The sequence below is a fragment of the Colletotrichum graminicola genome (assembly GCF_000149035.1).
Source record: "Colletotrichum graminicola M1.001 genomic scaffold supercont1.4, whole genome shotgun sequence".
Lineage (NCBI taxonomy): Eukaryota > Fungi > Ascomycota > Sordariomycetes > Glomerellales > Glomerellaceae > Colletotrichum > Colletotrichum graminicola.
In genome coordinates this window covers 601,726-618,974 of record NW_007361008.1, presented here as the reverse complement: position 1 = coordinate 618,974, position 17,249 = coordinate 601,726, and the positions used below count along the sequence as shown (strand labels likewise).

General features: G+C 56.2%; 4 protein-coding genes across 4 annotated transcripts; 1 reads left to right on the top strand and 3 right to left on the bottom strand.

Moving 5' to 3' along the window:
* Positions 1 to 1,084: 1,084 nt before the first annotated feature.
* GLRG_01476 (uncharacterized protein) lies at positions 1,085 to 2,374 on the top strand (the record flags this gene model as incomplete). The annotated part of the gene is made up of 1 exon (XM_008092161.1): positions 1,085 to 2,374. One exon carries the CDS (start codon positions 1,085 to 1,087, stop codon positions 2,372 to 2,374), a length of 1,290 nt encoding a protein of 429 aa, XP_008090352.1.
* A 437-nt stretch (positions 2,375 to 2,811) lies between these two features.
* GLRG_01475 (PX domain-containing protein) lies at positions 2,812 to 6,024 on the bottom strand (the record flags this gene model as incomplete). The annotated part of the gene is made up of 7 exons (XM_008092160.1): positions 2,812 to 3,453; positions 3,510 to 4,353; positions 4,407 to 4,764; positions 4,818 to 5,100; positions 5,154 to 5,462; positions 5,555 to 5,784; positions 5,853 to 6,024. 7 exons carry the CDS (start codon positions 6,022 to 6,024, stop codon positions 2,812 to 2,814), a joined length of 2,838 nt encoding a protein of 945 aa, XP_008090351.1.
* Positions 6,025 to 11,221: 5,197 nt separating this feature from the next.
* On the bottom strand, positions 11,222 to 12,595 carry GLRG_01474 (uncharacterized protein; the record flags this gene model as incomplete). Its single annotated transcript, XM_008092159.1, has 2 exons — positions 11,222 to 11,867; positions 11,958 to 12,595. The coding sequence occupies 2 exons, from the start codon at positions 12,593 to 12,595 to the stop codon at positions 11,222 to 11,224; spliced, it is 1,284 nt and encodes a 427-aa protein (XP_008090350.1).
* A 1,028-nt stretch (positions 12,596 to 13,623) lies between these two features.
* GLRG_01473 (Cgr1 family protein) lies at positions 13,624 to 14,104 on the bottom strand (the record flags this gene model as incomplete). The annotated part of the gene is made up of 3 exons (XM_008092158.1): positions 13,624 to 13,764; positions 13,827 to 13,972; positions 14,038 to 14,104. 3 exons carry the CDS (start codon positions 14,102 to 14,104, stop codon positions 13,624 to 13,626), a joined length of 354 nt encoding a protein of 117 aa, XP_008090349.1.
* Between the last annotated feature and the right edge of the window lie 3,145 nt (positions 14,105 to 17,249).

Sequence of the window (17,249 nt, the reverse complement as noted above, 5' to 3'; positions counted from 1 at the left end):
GCGGTCAGTTTGCGTCGTTGGTCATAGAGGCTTGAATTTTGTAGACGTGGTTTCTCTGATGTGGTGGGCAAAGTAGCGAGGAGGCTGGCTGCGTATTGGAATGGTCGTTGGTGTGTGGTAATACTAGTGTGGGCAGGGCTCTCATTACATACCCTCGAAAGCGCAGGTCTTGAGGACTCGCTCAGGTACATTCTAATTCTAATGCATGTCAATATTTTCCACCATGGAGCGACTTATTAGGTTTCCATGCGATGACATTCGAACGAGGCCCGCAATGTATACGACGGAATGCATGATTCGGGGAGCCCAAGTGACGTTCGATGAATTGGACCGCAGACAGCTTTCATTTCTCAGACTTCACGAAGCGTAAGAAGATGACCGGGACTTGTCAACCGATCTGAATCACCCTTATGTAGGTAGGTACACAAGGTACCCAAGGCGGGGAATGTGAAGTGACCTCAGAAGAATCAATGTCTCTCACGAACAGGGGTCCAAGGGACGGTAGCGCGGCAGCAGGTACCGCTGCGCCGGGTTGAGGTGAACGGGGAAAGCTTCCGTCCCGCCAGAGCGAGACCCCAAAAATCACCCGGCGACCCCCAAGGACCCCCACTCGGTTGCTCCCCCAGCCATCCAATAAATAAAATGGAGCTGCGCAGGCGGGGCAGGTCTCCGACGACCGATGCTGGCTATGTGTCGATCGAACAACTATCTGCATCCAGGATTCCAAGGCCTCATTCTCCCTCCCCGCGACAATCTGGAGAAGAACGGCAAACACAAGGAAAAAGAGAAGAAAAAAATCGCCTTTATGTTCTAGCAGAAATAGACCAGAACGGCCAGAGATCGGCAGGTACCAGTTATGACATCACCTCCGTAACCGCCCGCCGCCAAAACCAACCATTTCCCCAAGACAACCGGGACTCTGACCTACCACATGGTCCGCCGGCTCCCGTGGATCCATCCGCACCTTAAAGTCGGCAACGGCGCTAAAGGGAAAGTAACGTCCACGGCAGTAGCTACCGCTGATACCCTCACCACGACCACCACCACCAACAGAAGCAATACCATCCCCCATCTGTTTGCGAAGATGGTCTCCCGAACTCCGCGGGGCAGCGGTCGGCGGCTCATGTACAACAGCAACTACAGCCGCAGCAGCGCAGGTGGAAGCGCAAGCCGGAGCAGAACACACACCCCCAGAAGCGGCCGGCACACCGCTGGAGAGACGGGCTCCTCCCCGTCGCCTCCCCCGTCACAGAAGAGGCGCCTGGACGGGCTCTACCTGGAGGGGAACTGGTACTGCAATTGCACGCCGCGGCAGCAGGCCGCGCACCTCCAGGTGAAGAAGAAGAATGCCAACAACGGGCGGTTCTTTTACAAGTGCGAGAAGAGACGGGGCGGGTGTACCTTCTTCCTCTGGGAGGAGGACGCGAAGAACCGGGACGAGGGGTCCACGTTGACCCTGCCGCCGATGCCGACGGACGGCGCTCCCGCTGCCGGTACCATCCCGACGGCGCAGCTTCCGACGCCGAGCACGGCTTCCGCCATTAAGAACGCCTCGAGGCCCGCTACCGCCGCGGCAACAGCTGCGCCGCCGTCGCCCTCTGCGCAGAGGAGCGTCGCCAGGCAGAAGTTCCTGGATACCTACTTCTCGACGACCCGACAGACGCAAGCTGCCCTCGAGGCAGACGGTCCACCGGACGAGGCCGGGGCTGAGGCATCACCCCGTCCCGCCAAGAGAAAAAGGGTGCTCTTCGATTTCGACTCGGACGACGGCGCGGACGAGTACGGGCTGGGCGACGTGTCGTCGGACGAGGAGAGGGCGATGAACGAAGCCATGGAGCGCAGCGCCAGAAAGCTTCGTGGTGCGGCGCCGCCGCTGCCGCCGCCGTCGCCGTCTACGCCTGCAGCGCAGCGTACGGTGCGGGATGGAGCCGCCCTGCCCACGCCGCAGACGGTCACGCGGACGCTCTTCCCCGACGCCAAGCGGCCGAGGCACGACGATGCCGGCCAGTCCCCCAACACGTCCTTCTCCACGAGCACGAGCACCGCCACCGGGGACGCGGGGCTATGCTCGTCGACGCCGTCCAGGGGAGAGGAGCAGCTCGACCCGACCGAGGAGGTGCTGGCGCTGCTGGCCGGGCAAAAGGTCGACGACGCGACGGCGCGGGCTGTCGGGGACGTGCTGCGGCGGTTCTCGATGCAGGCGAAAGGGCTGGCCCGGGGGCGGGAAACGGTGCGGGCGGCGCTCAAGGCTAAGGACGAGAAGATTGCGGCGCTGCAGGAGCGGGTGGCGAGCCTGGAGGCGCGGACCCGGGCGCAGAGGGAGGAGATCGCCGACTTCAAGGCGGGCATGATGGACCTATACTCGAAGCACTGATTGGGATTTAGGGGGGCGGTAGTGTTTCGGGACGGAGTTCTGGAATTGAGGAGGAACACACCCCGTGTTACGTATCTACGATAGGTAGCGGGCAGATGGCGGCAATGATAATGATACATTCTTCAGTGACTACTACCCTCATAAGCCTTGGCGACAGAGGTGAACGGCTCCTGCCTCGATCGAACGAAACAGTCAGTATTTCCTGTTGGCTGCCCTGGAGGACATACGGACTCCCAGACAACGCATGTAACTTGACGCGCAAGATCGGGGCACGCGGACGGCTTACAGCCTTAAAATACAACTCCGTATTGTGACAACACTCCATACCAAACGCCGAATCCATGGGGCCCGATGCCCTAAAATGTGCCACCCACAATTCCACCAAGTGTATGAACCCAAGTTACGAGCCAGGGATATCATGCTTCTATAAACAAAGCTTACTGGGCAAGAACCTCGCGCAACATGACAAGGAAATTTTCCTTGAGTTTGTGAATCTCGGAGACGGGCGGCTTAGTCGGTTCGCCGGCGCTCCGGCGAAGTCTATCGCGTCTCTTGGCACGACGGCGGCGCTCGGCCTCGATCGGGTCGAGCTCATCCTCTTCCTCTGCCTCCTCCTCTTCTTCGTCATCATCGTCGTACGCCATGTCTTCCAGGTCCATCTGATCAAGGCCAAAGTCTGACGATGAGAAGCCTGTGGGAGCAAGATCCGGGCCCCCGTTTCCTTCGGCGGCCATCTTCTGTCGTGTCTTGTCATGGTGCCACTTCTTCCTGGCTTCTTGCCATGCGATGAGTTGGTTAACCTCCTCGATGACCTTGGCCTTGTCGATGATGCCCGAGCTGACGCCTCCCTCGAACAGGGCATTGATGTTCAAAGTGCCGTTTTTAGGGCCCTTTCTGAGGAATTCTAGGATGTCTTCGATCCATCCCATCAGCTGGTCGAAGAGCCCGTTGTCGTGGGTGTGTACCTCGTGCACAAACTTGTAAAAGTTGTTCTCGTGTCTTTGGCAGAGGTCGATGAACGCTTGCACGGTCTGGTTCGGGTCTGCCGACGCATCTTGCTCCTGGCACTTCTCCACGACCTACAAAGCCTATTAGTACACGCCCGATTGTATAGCCTGCATGCAAGTCTGCTTACCTGGATCATGTCATCGATGAACACGGCAAAGTCGGTAACACTGCTGTAAACATTGGCCGACTTGTATACCCGGACGAGGGGTTCGTAAAAGATGGTGAAGAGGTCGCGGAACAGCTGGAGCGTGACCGGTTCCTCCACAAGCTGCAGCATCATGGCCTTGTCGTGTTGCCTGGTACAAAGCTTCAAGAACTGCTTGAGGTAAGAGAAGAGTTGGGCTCCCTGCTTCAGCTCCTCATCGATGTTCTCGACAGCATTGTTGAAGGCTACGTAGGCGTTGTAGAGTCGGCCGATTTGGTCCGAAGTCAAGCTAGGCTCAAGGAAGTCAGAACGCAGAATGACGACAATCAAGTCCATCTCCTCAGCCGCGGCCTCTTCCCGGATGGCAAGCTTGATATGCTCCTCGGCCTCCGTGTACATCTTCAACTTCTTCGTGAAAACCTCGTCGCCGATCTTAGCGGCAAGAGTGTCGATAGATTTTTGGAAGCTCTTGATGCCGTCGTTGAGCGTAAGCGAGAAGATGCGCTGCAGCAGCGAACGGGTGCCGAAAGGTTGCGCCAGGAAGACGTCCAAAATACCAGACATGACGGCCGCTGGGTTCGCAATCCTGATGACATTCTTGATGACGGTATACGGGATGAGCGAGTGGATCCTCTTTGCCTGAGCGAACAGCTCGGGAGAGTTGTCCTCCGCCAGGAACAAGTGGTATATCGTGGCAGCAACCTCGATCCGGAGCCACTCGGCGAACTTTCTGTACTGAATGCTCAGGTCCTGGATTGTCTCCTTGTCCTTGATCTCTTTGAACAGCGAGGTCAGACCGTTGCGCTCAACAATCTCTTGGCGGAATCTAAAGTTTGTTAGTATTGTAGGATGATCACAGCAGCATGTAACGTGACATACTCTTCCATGTAGATATCAAGCTCGGCCGCACGCTTCCTTGCGATTTCGTAAAACTTCTTCTGTTCCTCCACACGCATCGCATCGACCGCCCTTCTCCGCTCTATGTCGTCGATATCGGCATCAGTCGGCGTGATCGGGTCTCTTGTGAGAAACTCCTCCATGGCCTTTGTTTGCGCGATCTGGGGGTTGGAGAGCAGGTTGCGGATGAAAGCCCGGAGAGAGACGCGCTGGCTCTCACGCCACAACGTCACCTGGCCATTCTTCTTTGTGTGGAACGGCAGGGGGCTCTTGGGCCTGCTGTCAGTTGACACGCGAGGTGACCTGCGACTGGAAGCTGTAGAGGCTGCGCGTTTGTGTCCTGGTTTCCGTTAGACATTGCACAAATACGGGAAACATAGGGGGAGAGCTCACCTAGCACCGACAACTTGGCAGATTCCTTCTCGTGTGGTGTGAGGCCGGTCATCATGGTCGACACTGACGACACGGACGATGCAGAAGAATCCGGACTGCCGCCGCCAGTCAGGGAGAATAGCCCGGAGGTCGTTGTGTCCGACTTGTTCTTCTTGGGCAATGTGGGTAGAATCTTGCCGGGCAATTCGAGGCGTAACCTCTTATGCAGCCTAACGAAATCACCGTACCGTCTACCGATGAAGAACTCAAGCTCACCCTTGCGGTGTATACGCATGACGAATTCCTACTCGCAATGTTAGTAGCCGCCCCGGCGAGCAATGATAAGGGTAGACTCACAGCGTGCTTGTGTGATCTGATAGTCTTCCTTTCCGTCATAATTCTGACGGCGGCAATGTTCACATCCCAGCCGTTGATGTAGTTGCCCTCAGGTACAGCGTGCATGACACCCGTTTCGATGGCGTTGCTGTCGACGACCTCGATCTCGGAAAAGCGTATCCTCTCCTCGAAGCCGGAGGAGGTCTTGCAGCCGGACACCATCATCAGCTCGACAAGCTTCTGGCATTTTATAGCCAGTTTGCGCCGCTTGGTCTCTTCAAGTCTGTCTTCGGAGGAGGAAATGTTCTTGGTCGCAAAGGATTCTAGGAACTGCGGATAGGAAGACACCGGTGAATCAGCAGGGCGGTTCTGGAGTAGGAGGCAAGGCACTGCCGGGCAGCGAGGGAGGCCCTTGTACTTACGACCTGGAGCTTGTCCTGCCAGAACTCTTTTTCTCTGGCCTTGTCGAGGAAAGGGAAATCGCGGACATGATGAACAAAAATGTAGCGGAGGATGGGAAGCTCGGAATCCAAGGGAGAGACCTCTCCAACGTCGGATTTGAAGGGGGCGCCGAATCGCTTGAGGGCCGTAGGGGAGTTGAGCTCGGAGATTTCGTACTTGACTTGTTCTGAAATCAGCTCGCGCTTGAGGTCTAGTAGAAGTAAGTGTTAGCCAAATCTGTGCTGTTTCCGTTCCAGCACCAACCGCATGATCACGTACAATGTTCCTCCTTGCCCGTCAAGGACTGGCCTGGCGGGGGGTTGGACATGTTGCTCTTTGAGCGGACAGGAAGCTCGACTCTGGTGGCCGGTGCTGGGACCGCTTGCGCCGGGTCTACAGCAGTGCCATTCGGCAGCTGTTCTTGCGATGTCGAAGCCATGGGCGCCGTCATTTTGCGTCTTCGGACCACTCTCAAGGCCGGCGAAGTGATGGTATGATGCCCCTTTTCCTGGTGCCAAGCTCGTAGGGAGAAGATGAGTGTTGCAGGTTTGGGAGGATGAGGACTTTGTCGGAAGAGGTGGTGGACAAGCTGACTGGCGTCAGAGCAACAGCTGGGATGAATGCGAGCGAGAGACAGAGAGGGGACCCGACGTAATAATCTATTTAGAGCGGTACAAGACCGGCAGGGTACAAGGTGACTGTGCGCTAGGCACCTAGGTAGGTACTTGAGGCAAGGTAGGCGGGTAGGTGGTTAGCCAAGCTAAGGCAGTGTACACTACCAGGTACCTGTACCCAAAGTGCGCGGCAGATCCAGTGGGCAGGGGCCCCGGCGGGGGGATGCCGGGTGCGGGCCCAGATTTCAGTGGGGGCGCTGGACGTCGGGTCACTCGACGTAACGCGCGTATGGCGGGGTAGGTAGTCCAGGGCGTTTCTGCCGACGACAGCTCTTGCAAGCAGCAGTGAGGCGTTGGTGGGTAGGTAGGTAGGTAGGTAGGTAGGTAGTGGACGGAGTAGCTGGCAGTCAATGTCTTTGTCGCGGGGGTGCCTTTTTCGCAGGGTTATGGTGATTTTAAAGGGGGAACCCGGCCAAAGGGCTTTTTTTAGGCTATTGCCCAAACCGCTTAGGCTTTTACCTCGGCGTGCTGTTTCTGCCGTCTTTGGGAGGGGGGCTTACTCGTTTGTGTCCCTAGCCCCTCTCTCATCTGCCCTGGATTCAGATGCTCTCTTCCCTATTTTCGTTCATTAGCTCTTTACTTGCAGCGCTTATTGAGGGTCTTTTCGGGCATCCGGGGCCAGCCAACGGAGGGGTCACGGCACAGTGACACGGAGAAAGACGAGACGAAATGAACTCTCCAAAGTCGGAGGAGCCATGAAGCGAGGGCTGTCATTGAACACTTTTGGGGGTGTGCAGCAACCGCAAAAGTCAGCTGCGCCTACCTAGGCGAAGGAAAGGGAGGGGGCAGAAAGATTGGCATGCTTTGGTTCCTCTCGCATCAGGCCAGCGCAATGGATATCTGAATATCTTAGCTCGGAGAGACGGCACACAAGCGTCGTTTGGCCGGAACAAGGGGTGGGGGGCTAAAAAAACAAAAAACCACCGGCCGACCAAAGCAGCTAAAACGAAGCAGGGGGGAGGATGCTTGCTTGAACAACGCATCGCGTTCCGTAACGCGCCGAAATACCCTAAAAGGACGAGGAGTGTTTTGGACTCGCGTCTCCCTCCCCAGTGTCTTGTTTAGACTTCAAGGTCCTGCTTTTGCAAGATGGCTTCTTGCCAGTGATGCAAGGCGACGCTTAATCGATGCTAATAAGTAAGAGTGGGCGTGAGATCCGTGGAACCTCCGGGGGTGAAGATAGGGACAAAAAGTGGTGGGAAGAGTAGTTGGTTTAGACGTCAGCGATGACTGAGTTGCGTAACGACTAACAACAGCCCAAGCCCCCTTCTGTCTACTCCCGCATCTTTCCTTCCCTTCCCTTCATGTTCCCAATATGGATGTACTGGTAGTGCGGGCTACGAACTGCGCATGACTGTTGAGTTGCGTCTTTCTCGAACAAGGCTAGCCACCGCACCGCAGCAAGCCGAGCCCCCTCCAAGTGCAACAAATACCTTAAACTCCCGAGTATTGAGGCCCGAGTGACGCCGAGAGAGCGTGGCGGTGACGATCGTCGACAGTAGTTGGTTGCTGTCGAATATTGACCATGGGGGGCGTGCATGACGTCGCTCGGCACCCTCCTCAGGCCTACCACCCAATCATTGGGCCAGGAGCTGGCTGCCGAGACATCGACTCAAGACATGGTCCTTCACCTCGCTGTGCAGCCGTCATTCCCATGACACGACTCACACACTTCAGCCACATCACCTCTTCGACTTGCCTGGCTCCTTAACTCTCGGCATTGCATCACGTCTACGGATACAGTAGGCTTGTCTGTGTCCAACTGATGTTTCTCTCCCACCTTCAGAAACACATACACACACACACACTCTCTCTCTCTCTCTCTCTCTCTCTCTCATGTTCTAGTGCTGCGACAGGGCAGTCCCTTGCCTCAGTGAACATGACTTGCAGAAGGTGCACCATGCAACCATGCAACCGTACCGCTCTCGTTGACTCACCGGCCCCCAAATCCAACCCCAGTATGATAATACTACATGGTACGTAAACCAAGCTAGGTAAACAGCCGAACAAGCGTGGGAAAAGCCCTATCCCCACTACGGGGACAATTGTTTGCTGTCAAGGCCAGTCGGCCTCAAGCCTTGCCATGGCCAAGCCCGCAGACGCGCAATCGTTGTCGCCATCGACTTCCCTTGGGCCTTGGCTCCGGAGGAGACCGAGCTGTCTGTCGTACAGGACAATCAACGCCTAGCGCCAGGTGGAATCCGCTCGACACTGTACCCTTTTTTTTCTCCGGCTCTTCAGGTGCGGATAGGATAGTTCTTGATACCTAATGCAATGATATACAACGATTTCCTGCCCCCGCCGCATCCACTTGCCAACGGAGATCCGACCGTTCGTTGCGTTGACTTTTTCCTCATTTTAGTTTTACACTGCCGTGCCAACCTAGCTAGTTCGTTATCGATTCCTGCCAGAGGGAGTAGTTTTCCTCGTCCTCTTCCGTCTCCACATGCGCCAACCTCCATTTGACGCCGTAACCCCCCAGATACGACAGAAGCTCGACCACGACGGTGCTTCTGGAACCCGCGGCCGGCGGAAACTCTACGTTTGGGCCCGGGCGCAGCCTCCATTCGGTCCATGAAACGAAACCCGCTTGGAGAGCCTAGAAGTGACGGGACTCGGCCCTAGCAACGCTGCAATACCTACCTGTGCCTATCCGGCTACATACGGGTTGCCGGGACGCTTAGAACGTGGACGCACGGGTGTGGGGTCGCGCCGTCGGCTTTTCGGAGCGGCGCCCATTCGGGTAAGTATCGTAGAGGAGGTAAGGAAGGAGGAGAAAATAAACGGGGGCCATCGATGTGCATAATTCTCATTTAAGCCGCCTTTCGGCCTGCCCGGCCCCAAGGCTCGCCGGGACGGCATATCACATACCTGTGCCGCATAACATTTTAACCATTTTAGTGGCCTGCTGCTGGCTTGATGACTCCGGATTACTCACGCTACCGGTACTACCGACCGACCAACTAGCTTCGATGACGAGATGGGGTGATGGCAGTCTGTCAGCGTCATCCACTCGTGTCCGTTTCTGCTTCCTCGTCGGGGCAGAATGGAGGGGTCGGAGCTTCCCCAAGGGGGGATGATGGGGTTGGCCGAGGTTGGCCATCTCATTGCCGCGTGTTTCCGTATTCAGTACGGCTTTGTGTGCTGATCCAAACAAGTCAAGTGAGACGTTTCGTTTCGCACGTTCAGGCAGCCTCATACAAACCCTGGTTGGATCCGGCTGTGCCAGTCAAATCACCAGCTGGTCTGTGTCGTCAATAACCACGCCCTTATCACGAACGAATAAGTGCGAAGTCGTCGACACAGCGTCCGTGAACAACTACTTTAGACACGTGTGAATGGCGCCTCGGACCGGATACGATATCCGGCACTCGAAGCAAAAGGGAAGATGAGTCGAGACAGCCACAGATACGTGTGACGAGACCAGAACACACCACTGCCGTTACGTACAATACGTCGACCTGGGAAAAAAAACCAAAAAAAAAAAAAAGCAGATTAGCTATGTAGGCGTTGGACGGGCCCAACGAAACGCAGTAACCCAGGTAGTCGGAGTGCCTTCCATGCCGTATCAACGTCACTGTATACTCATGCTCCGTAACTCGCTAGCTGGTGGTGACTGCAGGAGTTCCCTTTTCAACGGGTTGAGGTCTTTCAATCCAGACCCGCTCTCTGCGGCGGGTCTATGCAAACACACGACATGCTATTCATTCGGAAGCCTTTGCAGCATTCTGTATCTTGCAAGGATTTCTGGCCCCTCCTCCATCTGGTAGGCTCTCTATTCACATTGTTGATATCGGGTTCACTGAGTATGAGCGTTATGTAGGCCATGCTATCAGGTCGTCGTTATCGCCCTGGCTGATCAACATTCCGAGTTACGAAATGTTACAAACATAGGAACTAAACAGTATACCTTCTCGAATCATAGAGACAGGTGCTCGCTATCTAGATAACACTTTGTATATGTGTATGTATATATAGTGTGTGTATGTGTGTGTGTGTTTGTGTATACTCATTAGCAAAGAGTAGAATGGAGATAAATCTCAACCAGCATCCTTGATGCGGTTATCTGTTGCTCCCCAAACCCCCTGGATAACCATTAATTAGACACCTGAGCCACATTCCACTGATTCACGACCCTCGTCTGCTTTGCCTTCGAAGCTACCTGGAGAGCCGACGAATGGCATGGCCCTCGTTCTGTTCGGGCTTCCATGCAGCTCACTGCTCAACCATCTCCGTTCATCTGACAAGGCAGTCCATCCGAGGAGGGAGGGCCACGGGTGAGGCTAAACTTTCATCGTAGCGGCTCGTCAGGCATCCATATCCCGGAGGGCTGGCCATGTGCGTTTCCCGCGCTGACGTGGTTTGCAGGCATCTGTAAAGGACCCTTCGACTTGGCGGGCCCATCTGACCGCCAAAGACATTCTCAAAGCGGTGCCCGGCTCGATCGAAGCAGCAGCGGGGGTAACACGGCCCAGAGACTTACGAGGAGGTGGACTGAGAGTTTTGTCCAGGGGCTTAATGGAAAAGTAAACCATGTGACTCTCACAGTTCCCACAGACATGTCAACATCGAACAGGAGACCATATCGATGACCACCAAGCATGGCAGGGTAGGAGATAAACTACATGAAGCCTCATATATACGCCCTTCCAACACTGGCAAAGGGCCAATATGATGGCAAACACCTCACAGGACCCCCCTTTGATGCGCAGACTCCTATCGTGGTTTATGCTCAGGGGGGGCGAAGTTGACTGCTGCAGCGAGTGGCACACCAGAACACGCATGGGAGACTCTGTCCCTGGCTTAGGATTGCAACACACTCACAGGCGATAAGTGGGAGGGTGTCAAGTAACAAACGTCTTTCTTTCCAGGGTATCAAATATTAGTATGCGGTAGCCGTAATGCAATTTCCATCCTTCCCTGCAGTCTCGAGAGAGAAACAATACCACGCCCCCCCCCCCCCCACACGAGTCTTCACAGCTCGTCAAACACCCTCAGCCGGTCCTCCTCTTCCCTCTCGTTTCGGTCCTCCCACAGCGACGGGAGAAGTCTCCCCCCTGGCCCCGAGCTCCTGTTGAGCCCCCTCTCGAGCCCCTTGAGGGCCGTCCCGCCCCCGATCTCGGCGCCTCTGTCACCGATCTCGGCGCCTCTGTCACCGCCGAGGTAGTGCGCCCCGACGAACAGCACGATGAGCACGGCGAACACGACCGACATGACGATCCATATAGTTCGCAGCCTCTTGCGAGTCTTCTCCTGCCACTCGCGATCTGCGTTCTCCCACCCCTCGATGCGCCGCCTCACGGCGTCGACGCGCCCGCTCAGCCCCTGGATCCGCGCCCGCCCCGTCTCGACACGGCCCTGCAGAGACGCGATCCGCGCCTCCTGCTCGCCGAACTGCCCAAACTGGTCGAGCTGCGCCGCCACGTCGCGCTCCATCTCCTCGGCCTGCTCCTTGAACTCGCCCATCAGCTGCCGCGAGGTCACCGCCAGCTCCTGGATCGCTGCGACGGTGCTCTGCAGCATGCTCTTCTTCTCCAGCACTGAGTAGTATGTTTCGTCTAGCCGCCGCGTCGTTGCCGTCGAAAACCCGCTGAGCTCGACCAGTGAGTTCTTTAGGCCCCTGTGGTGAGGAAAAACGAAGGAGAGTCAGCTTCCATGTATGGCTTTGATTGTTCACCCGCGAAAAAAGGATGTGTGTGTGTGTACGTACGTGACCCGGCTTGCCGTTCGGTTCTTCTCCTCCAACAGCACGGCCGCCTTGTCGACCTTTCTCGTCCTCCTGGGCGACGTGATCAGGGCTGGGTTCTCTCCGCCGCCAATCATCGGCCCTACGAGCGCGCTGGTCCTCCGGCTCGAATCAGGGGTCCTGCTGGGCGTCACATGCTCCGACCTCGGCATGTCAAGCGAGCTTCGCCCGCCTGCGCCGGGGCCCGGCGCCCTCTCGTCCAGCAGCAGCAACCTGTCCCTGTCCCGGCGGCTCTGCACGTTGAGGTGCAGCGCGTGCTGCGTCGGGTGGTGGTGATGGCTGTGCCGATGCCGGTGCATCCTGAGCGGCGGCGAGAACTCGGTGATGGAGCGCGTGATCTGGTGCCGCGGTCGCCGAGCGGGGAGTTGGGCTGCTGCGGTGGCGAGTGCGGAGGGTCTTCTCTCGTCGTGACCGCTCTTGCTGTGGGTTTGAATACTGCTGCTGTTGCTATTGCTGTTGATGCTGCTGCTGTTGCTGCTGCTGTTGCTGCTGCTGCTACCCCCGCCGTGGTCGTGGTTGTTGAGAGTGTTGCCGAGGGCGGCTGCCGTCGCCAACGTCGAGGCCGACGCCGACGGCAATTCGAGGCCGTCGTTGGCTGACATGGTTTCACCCTGTTTCTTGCACCCCTCTTCTCTCTTTAGCCCTCTCCCTCTTTCGGATGAGTTTGATAAAAAAAGGCGTTCTACCACGGCCGCCGCGCGCAAACCGCACGCGCCAGTGAGTGCGCAGCTGCCGACCAACCGCTTTTTGGGATGGGCCCAGGTAAACTTTCACCCCTCTTGGCTCCCCTGTTGGGACGGTCAATGCTTTTGACCGTGTGTCTGATAGATGGGCGATGGACAGGCTTGCTTGGTGGCTGTTTCCTTGCAGATGGGAGGGCAGGACGCGGTGTGGAAAGGCGTGGAGGTGGAATGTGCACGGTGTCGAGGCGAAAGCTGGTTGACGGCCGGTGCGCTCTCTCTCGGCCAATGACGCACTTTCACATGCAGTCGTCCATTGTCATGAAACGTCGTCTGAACTTCACAACTAGCACGCTCACAAGGTTTTGCATACTCGTAATCAAAAACGAAAAAGCAAGAGGTAGAAGAAATAACATCAAGAGGCTTCATGCTATGCGCTTATTGCGTCTATGCACACTATGCGACCATGGTTCGAACCCCTTGTCTGGATCAGTTCCACTCCATCATCTGGCCTTTTCTTTACTTTTTTCCTTTTGATCTGATGACACCAACTGAAAAAGCTCGGATGGCTAGCCTCATCGGGCTACGTCTCTGTAGTACAGGCGTACACATGCTTTCGAAGGTTTGGCTCATCCTCCCCCTCACCCACCGGCCCTGAGCCTGGCCTCCGTATGGTTGTTGTATGTCGCTTCTTGTCGCAACCTCGTGTCTCGACGAGGAGGAGGAGCCGCCTTTTTGGCACACAACGTTCGCCCTCGCATGAGCCCCTGTAACGTGTATCCTGTTCGCCAAGCTGTGCAAAATAGGGCGCGGTAGACCAGACTCCTTCCTCCCCCGAATATGTTTCGGTTTCTGTCCATGGAAGACCGGTGCTGCCTCTCCTGATAGGTTATCGGCGCCGAGATTCGATCGCAGTGCCCGCTCCAACAGCGGCCTACCCGCAACGCAGCTCATGAGTTGATGAGCTTGTTCCGCTTTTCCTTCCTCTTGAGTCTCTCCACACGCTTCTTGTGCATCTTCTCGGCCATCTTCTCGTAACGCTCCTTCTCCTCCTTGGCGGCTCTTCTGTCCTTGATGGTCTGAATTCGTTGCTAGAAACAACTATCAGCCTCGCCGGCCTGTGATAGAGTACAGCCCAGATGGTGCAACTCACCTTGCGCTCTGCCTCCTTCTCGTCCTTCATCTCCTTCTCTTTGGCCTTCATCGCGGCCATCGCAACACGGTCTTTGGCGCGCTTCTCGTATGAGGTCAACCCTGACGTCGGCCTAAAAGCCCTTTTCGTTTCGTGCCATTGCTTGCCTGGAAGGGAGACAGGGTTAGTTCACTGAAGCCCAGGTTGCCCAAGAATGGAGCTGATCAGATACCATTCTTCCGCATGCCAAGAGATTTGTTGCCAACGGCAGTGGTGGTTTGGGGTTCCGCAGCCGACATGATGACAAACTTCTGAAGAATTGCGGGATCCAAGCTGTAGGAACGTTAATTTGCGTAGTTGAGATTCACTGTTCTGTAGATGGCTTGAAATCTGCCTTGTCGGGACAGAAAATTTCTAGGTACGTCTGATTGGAATGCGGCGAGTGGGAGGGGGCAAGGCTGTCGATCAGCCAGTCAAAAGCAGACGTGGCGGTGCGACCCCATATATTAAGGACCCGTGCATGTGGCTGACGGCAGTTTGCTCTCCAGGGGTCCTTCTCCTCCCGGAAGCCAGGGGGCGCGTGGGAATGCACAACCAATTGATTGACCAGTTTGCGACAGAAGCGGCATCAATGCGACCAGCAAACAAGGGAGTATGTCTCCGGCTTCCCGCTGACGATTCGTGGTGCGCAATCGCTGCGGCGATTTATGTTCTGTTCGCTTTTTCCGTCGGAGTCGACCCGGCTTATGTCCCTTCCTTTACGCTTCGGGTAGAATACATCTGGTGGGACGCGTTGGAGGCCTTTCAGCCGATCATTTGATATCTCGGCCCTTTGATGCGGTGTCCGATATTCGCCCCGAGAAATTTCCTACCCGCCAACAGCTCTGTTCCAACGGTTGTGGCTTAGGGCTAGGCCTGACCTTGAGACATTACATCGTTACGTCGTTTTATGCCTCGGACAAGGCCAGCTTCAGATGGGCGTTGGCATGGGCATAGCTGCCTCACGGCGGGCAGAAATGCTACTGACGGATGAGCATCCATCTGGACGGAAACGAAGTACGAGACGAAGTGGACTTGCAAATTCGCTCTCTTGTCTCAGCCAGACAGATGACGGCTGATGCCCACACTTTCCGGTGGCGCGCGAGGCTGCCGAGATGATCCAGGCAGATGTTTTTTTTTCCTCCTTCTGCCAGTTACCGACTGGGTTAGGCATATCGAATTCCGGAGTCTTGACCCCTGTTGCGGGATCCATTGGGGCAGTTCTCTAATTGTGCCCTGCACTGCCCAAACCTGGATATCCCAGATGGCAACCCCAGGTTTCCGAAGAGAAGGCCTCGAGTGATCTTCGCTGATGACTTCTTAACCAGCCGAGCAGGGATGTCCGGTGAATATTGATGGGATACTTGGTAAAGACTTGAGGGGTTTTGGGTGGCTGGCGCAAATTTTGAACCGCGGCGGTATCCAACAAGTTTTGTGATGACTGGACCATCGTTCGCTCCATTTTCATTACTGAGGGGGCGTGGGGTCGCTGGTTGAAAGCGGCGGCAGGTCATCTTCCAGGCGAAATTAGTTTGGGTCATCCGCAATTCGACCTAGTCCGGTGCGCTCTGCTTTGCCGCCAACGAACCGTTGCGGTCGCCGGGGAGGGCCACCCACTGCCCACAGGCTGGCGTGGGCAAGGAAAGATGTGTATTCTTAGAAGCATTTGGCAGATCGGATCGGATATGAAATGATGCAAGTCAGGATTATTTAGGCCGGACCCACGTTTGCAATGACTGGCGAGCCTCCATGAGAGGAGAAGAGGTCGGGGAAAAGAAACAACATTGGACAAGGGGACAAGGGGAACAGAACGAAATGGGACTCTGCTATAATACCTAGGGATTGCGCACCCCGGGCTGGTGGGGATGGGTTCCAATCAAGGAGGCAAAGCATCGTCACGAGGAGAAGTTTGCTCCCCTGCCGGGAGATGAGGGCTTCCCAAGGGGGTAACTGTTCCTGGTTTCCCCATGCAAGTTTCTTGCTTAACTCGTGGCGGGCTCGATGCGAGTCGGCATGTCATCTTAAGCTGCAAACCGATGTGCTATGCCGTCGTACCTAGTGTATGCTATCCCAAGTGTCGACCAAGATCCCAATGTGCCGAATCAAGGCAAAATCCCTCTCGTCCTTATCAAGCCGCCATCCCTCCTCAATTGGTCCGTCGCGTCATGCAGGTCCGTCTGTGCCCACTGCGAGCTGCATACGCGTGGTGGGCTTGGATGCGACATGGCAATTGACAGGCCCGACTCTGGTTGGTGCTTGGGGCGACGCGGAGGCGCGGAGGTTATCATCTGCACCTCGTATGCAGCTACATCTGCAACTCTCAGGGTGAGTGAGTGAGAGAAACTGAGTAGTGCCCTGGACGTGCAGTGTACGAATAGAACGGGGTGGGAAAAAGGCACCAATGCGTAGGTACAGAAGCACACTGGTTACTAGATAGGGTGGTCGGCTAGCAACGGGCGGGAAGGGGGGGGGGGGGGGGGTGGCCGTCTGTTTGTTGATGGCGGCGCTGGTCTCGTCGCTCGCAATGGCCGACTCGAAACAAGTGAAGGGTCAAGAGCTGAGGGCTAGGCCGCACTAAGCAAGCTGGGCATGCGCGCTGGCGTCTTCTTGAGTCCTTGTCGTGGACTCGCGGGGTGACGGCGCCGCGTCGCACAAAGAAACTTTCCACCGGTCTTCGCAACCGAGTCAATATGAGGCTCCCAGCCGTGGCAACGATGACAAGAAAGAACAAAAAAAAAAGAGAACACTAAACTTTCGAACCATGCCACGCGATGCTGACGCCTTTGTTCCCCTGTCAGACTTGCAAGTGTAGAGGAGCAAGCCACTAGAGAGCTACTACGACAAGACCGCCATCGCCGTTTGCGCCGCTGAAGGTGTGCTAGAGGACGAGACATGCGAGGTTGAAGCACTGGACGCCGTCGTTTTTGCCGTTGTGCTTCGGTAAACGGGCGCCGTGTGCATACAGACACACTTCGTAGGAAGTGGTGTGCATCACCGTTCTGGTCTGTCATCAGTGCATCCGATTCTGGGGTTGCGTTGTGTTGCCTCCCTCCCTCTTCCAGGCCCCATCAGCTCCAACACCGTGACATGCCCCCCGCCCCACAAGGAGGTCCAAGGGGGGGCATCAGGAACGGGGCGTCAAATACGGGAAACATGGGAGAAATAAGGTACTGATCCCGTCCCATCCCATACGCGTTTGTATGCTGCCAATTATCATCTAGAGACCATACCATGTACAGTACGATGTATGCCCCCCTCCCCCGGCGTGTTATTGCTATGACCGGCTCCAGACGACACTTTACAGACGAGGTCCGGCTTCAAGTGCGGTGCCCAGGGAGGGGGAGGGGGGGCACTGAGCCGTCCCAAAACAGGGCGGAAAAAGCCAAACAGAAGCAGCATATTGAC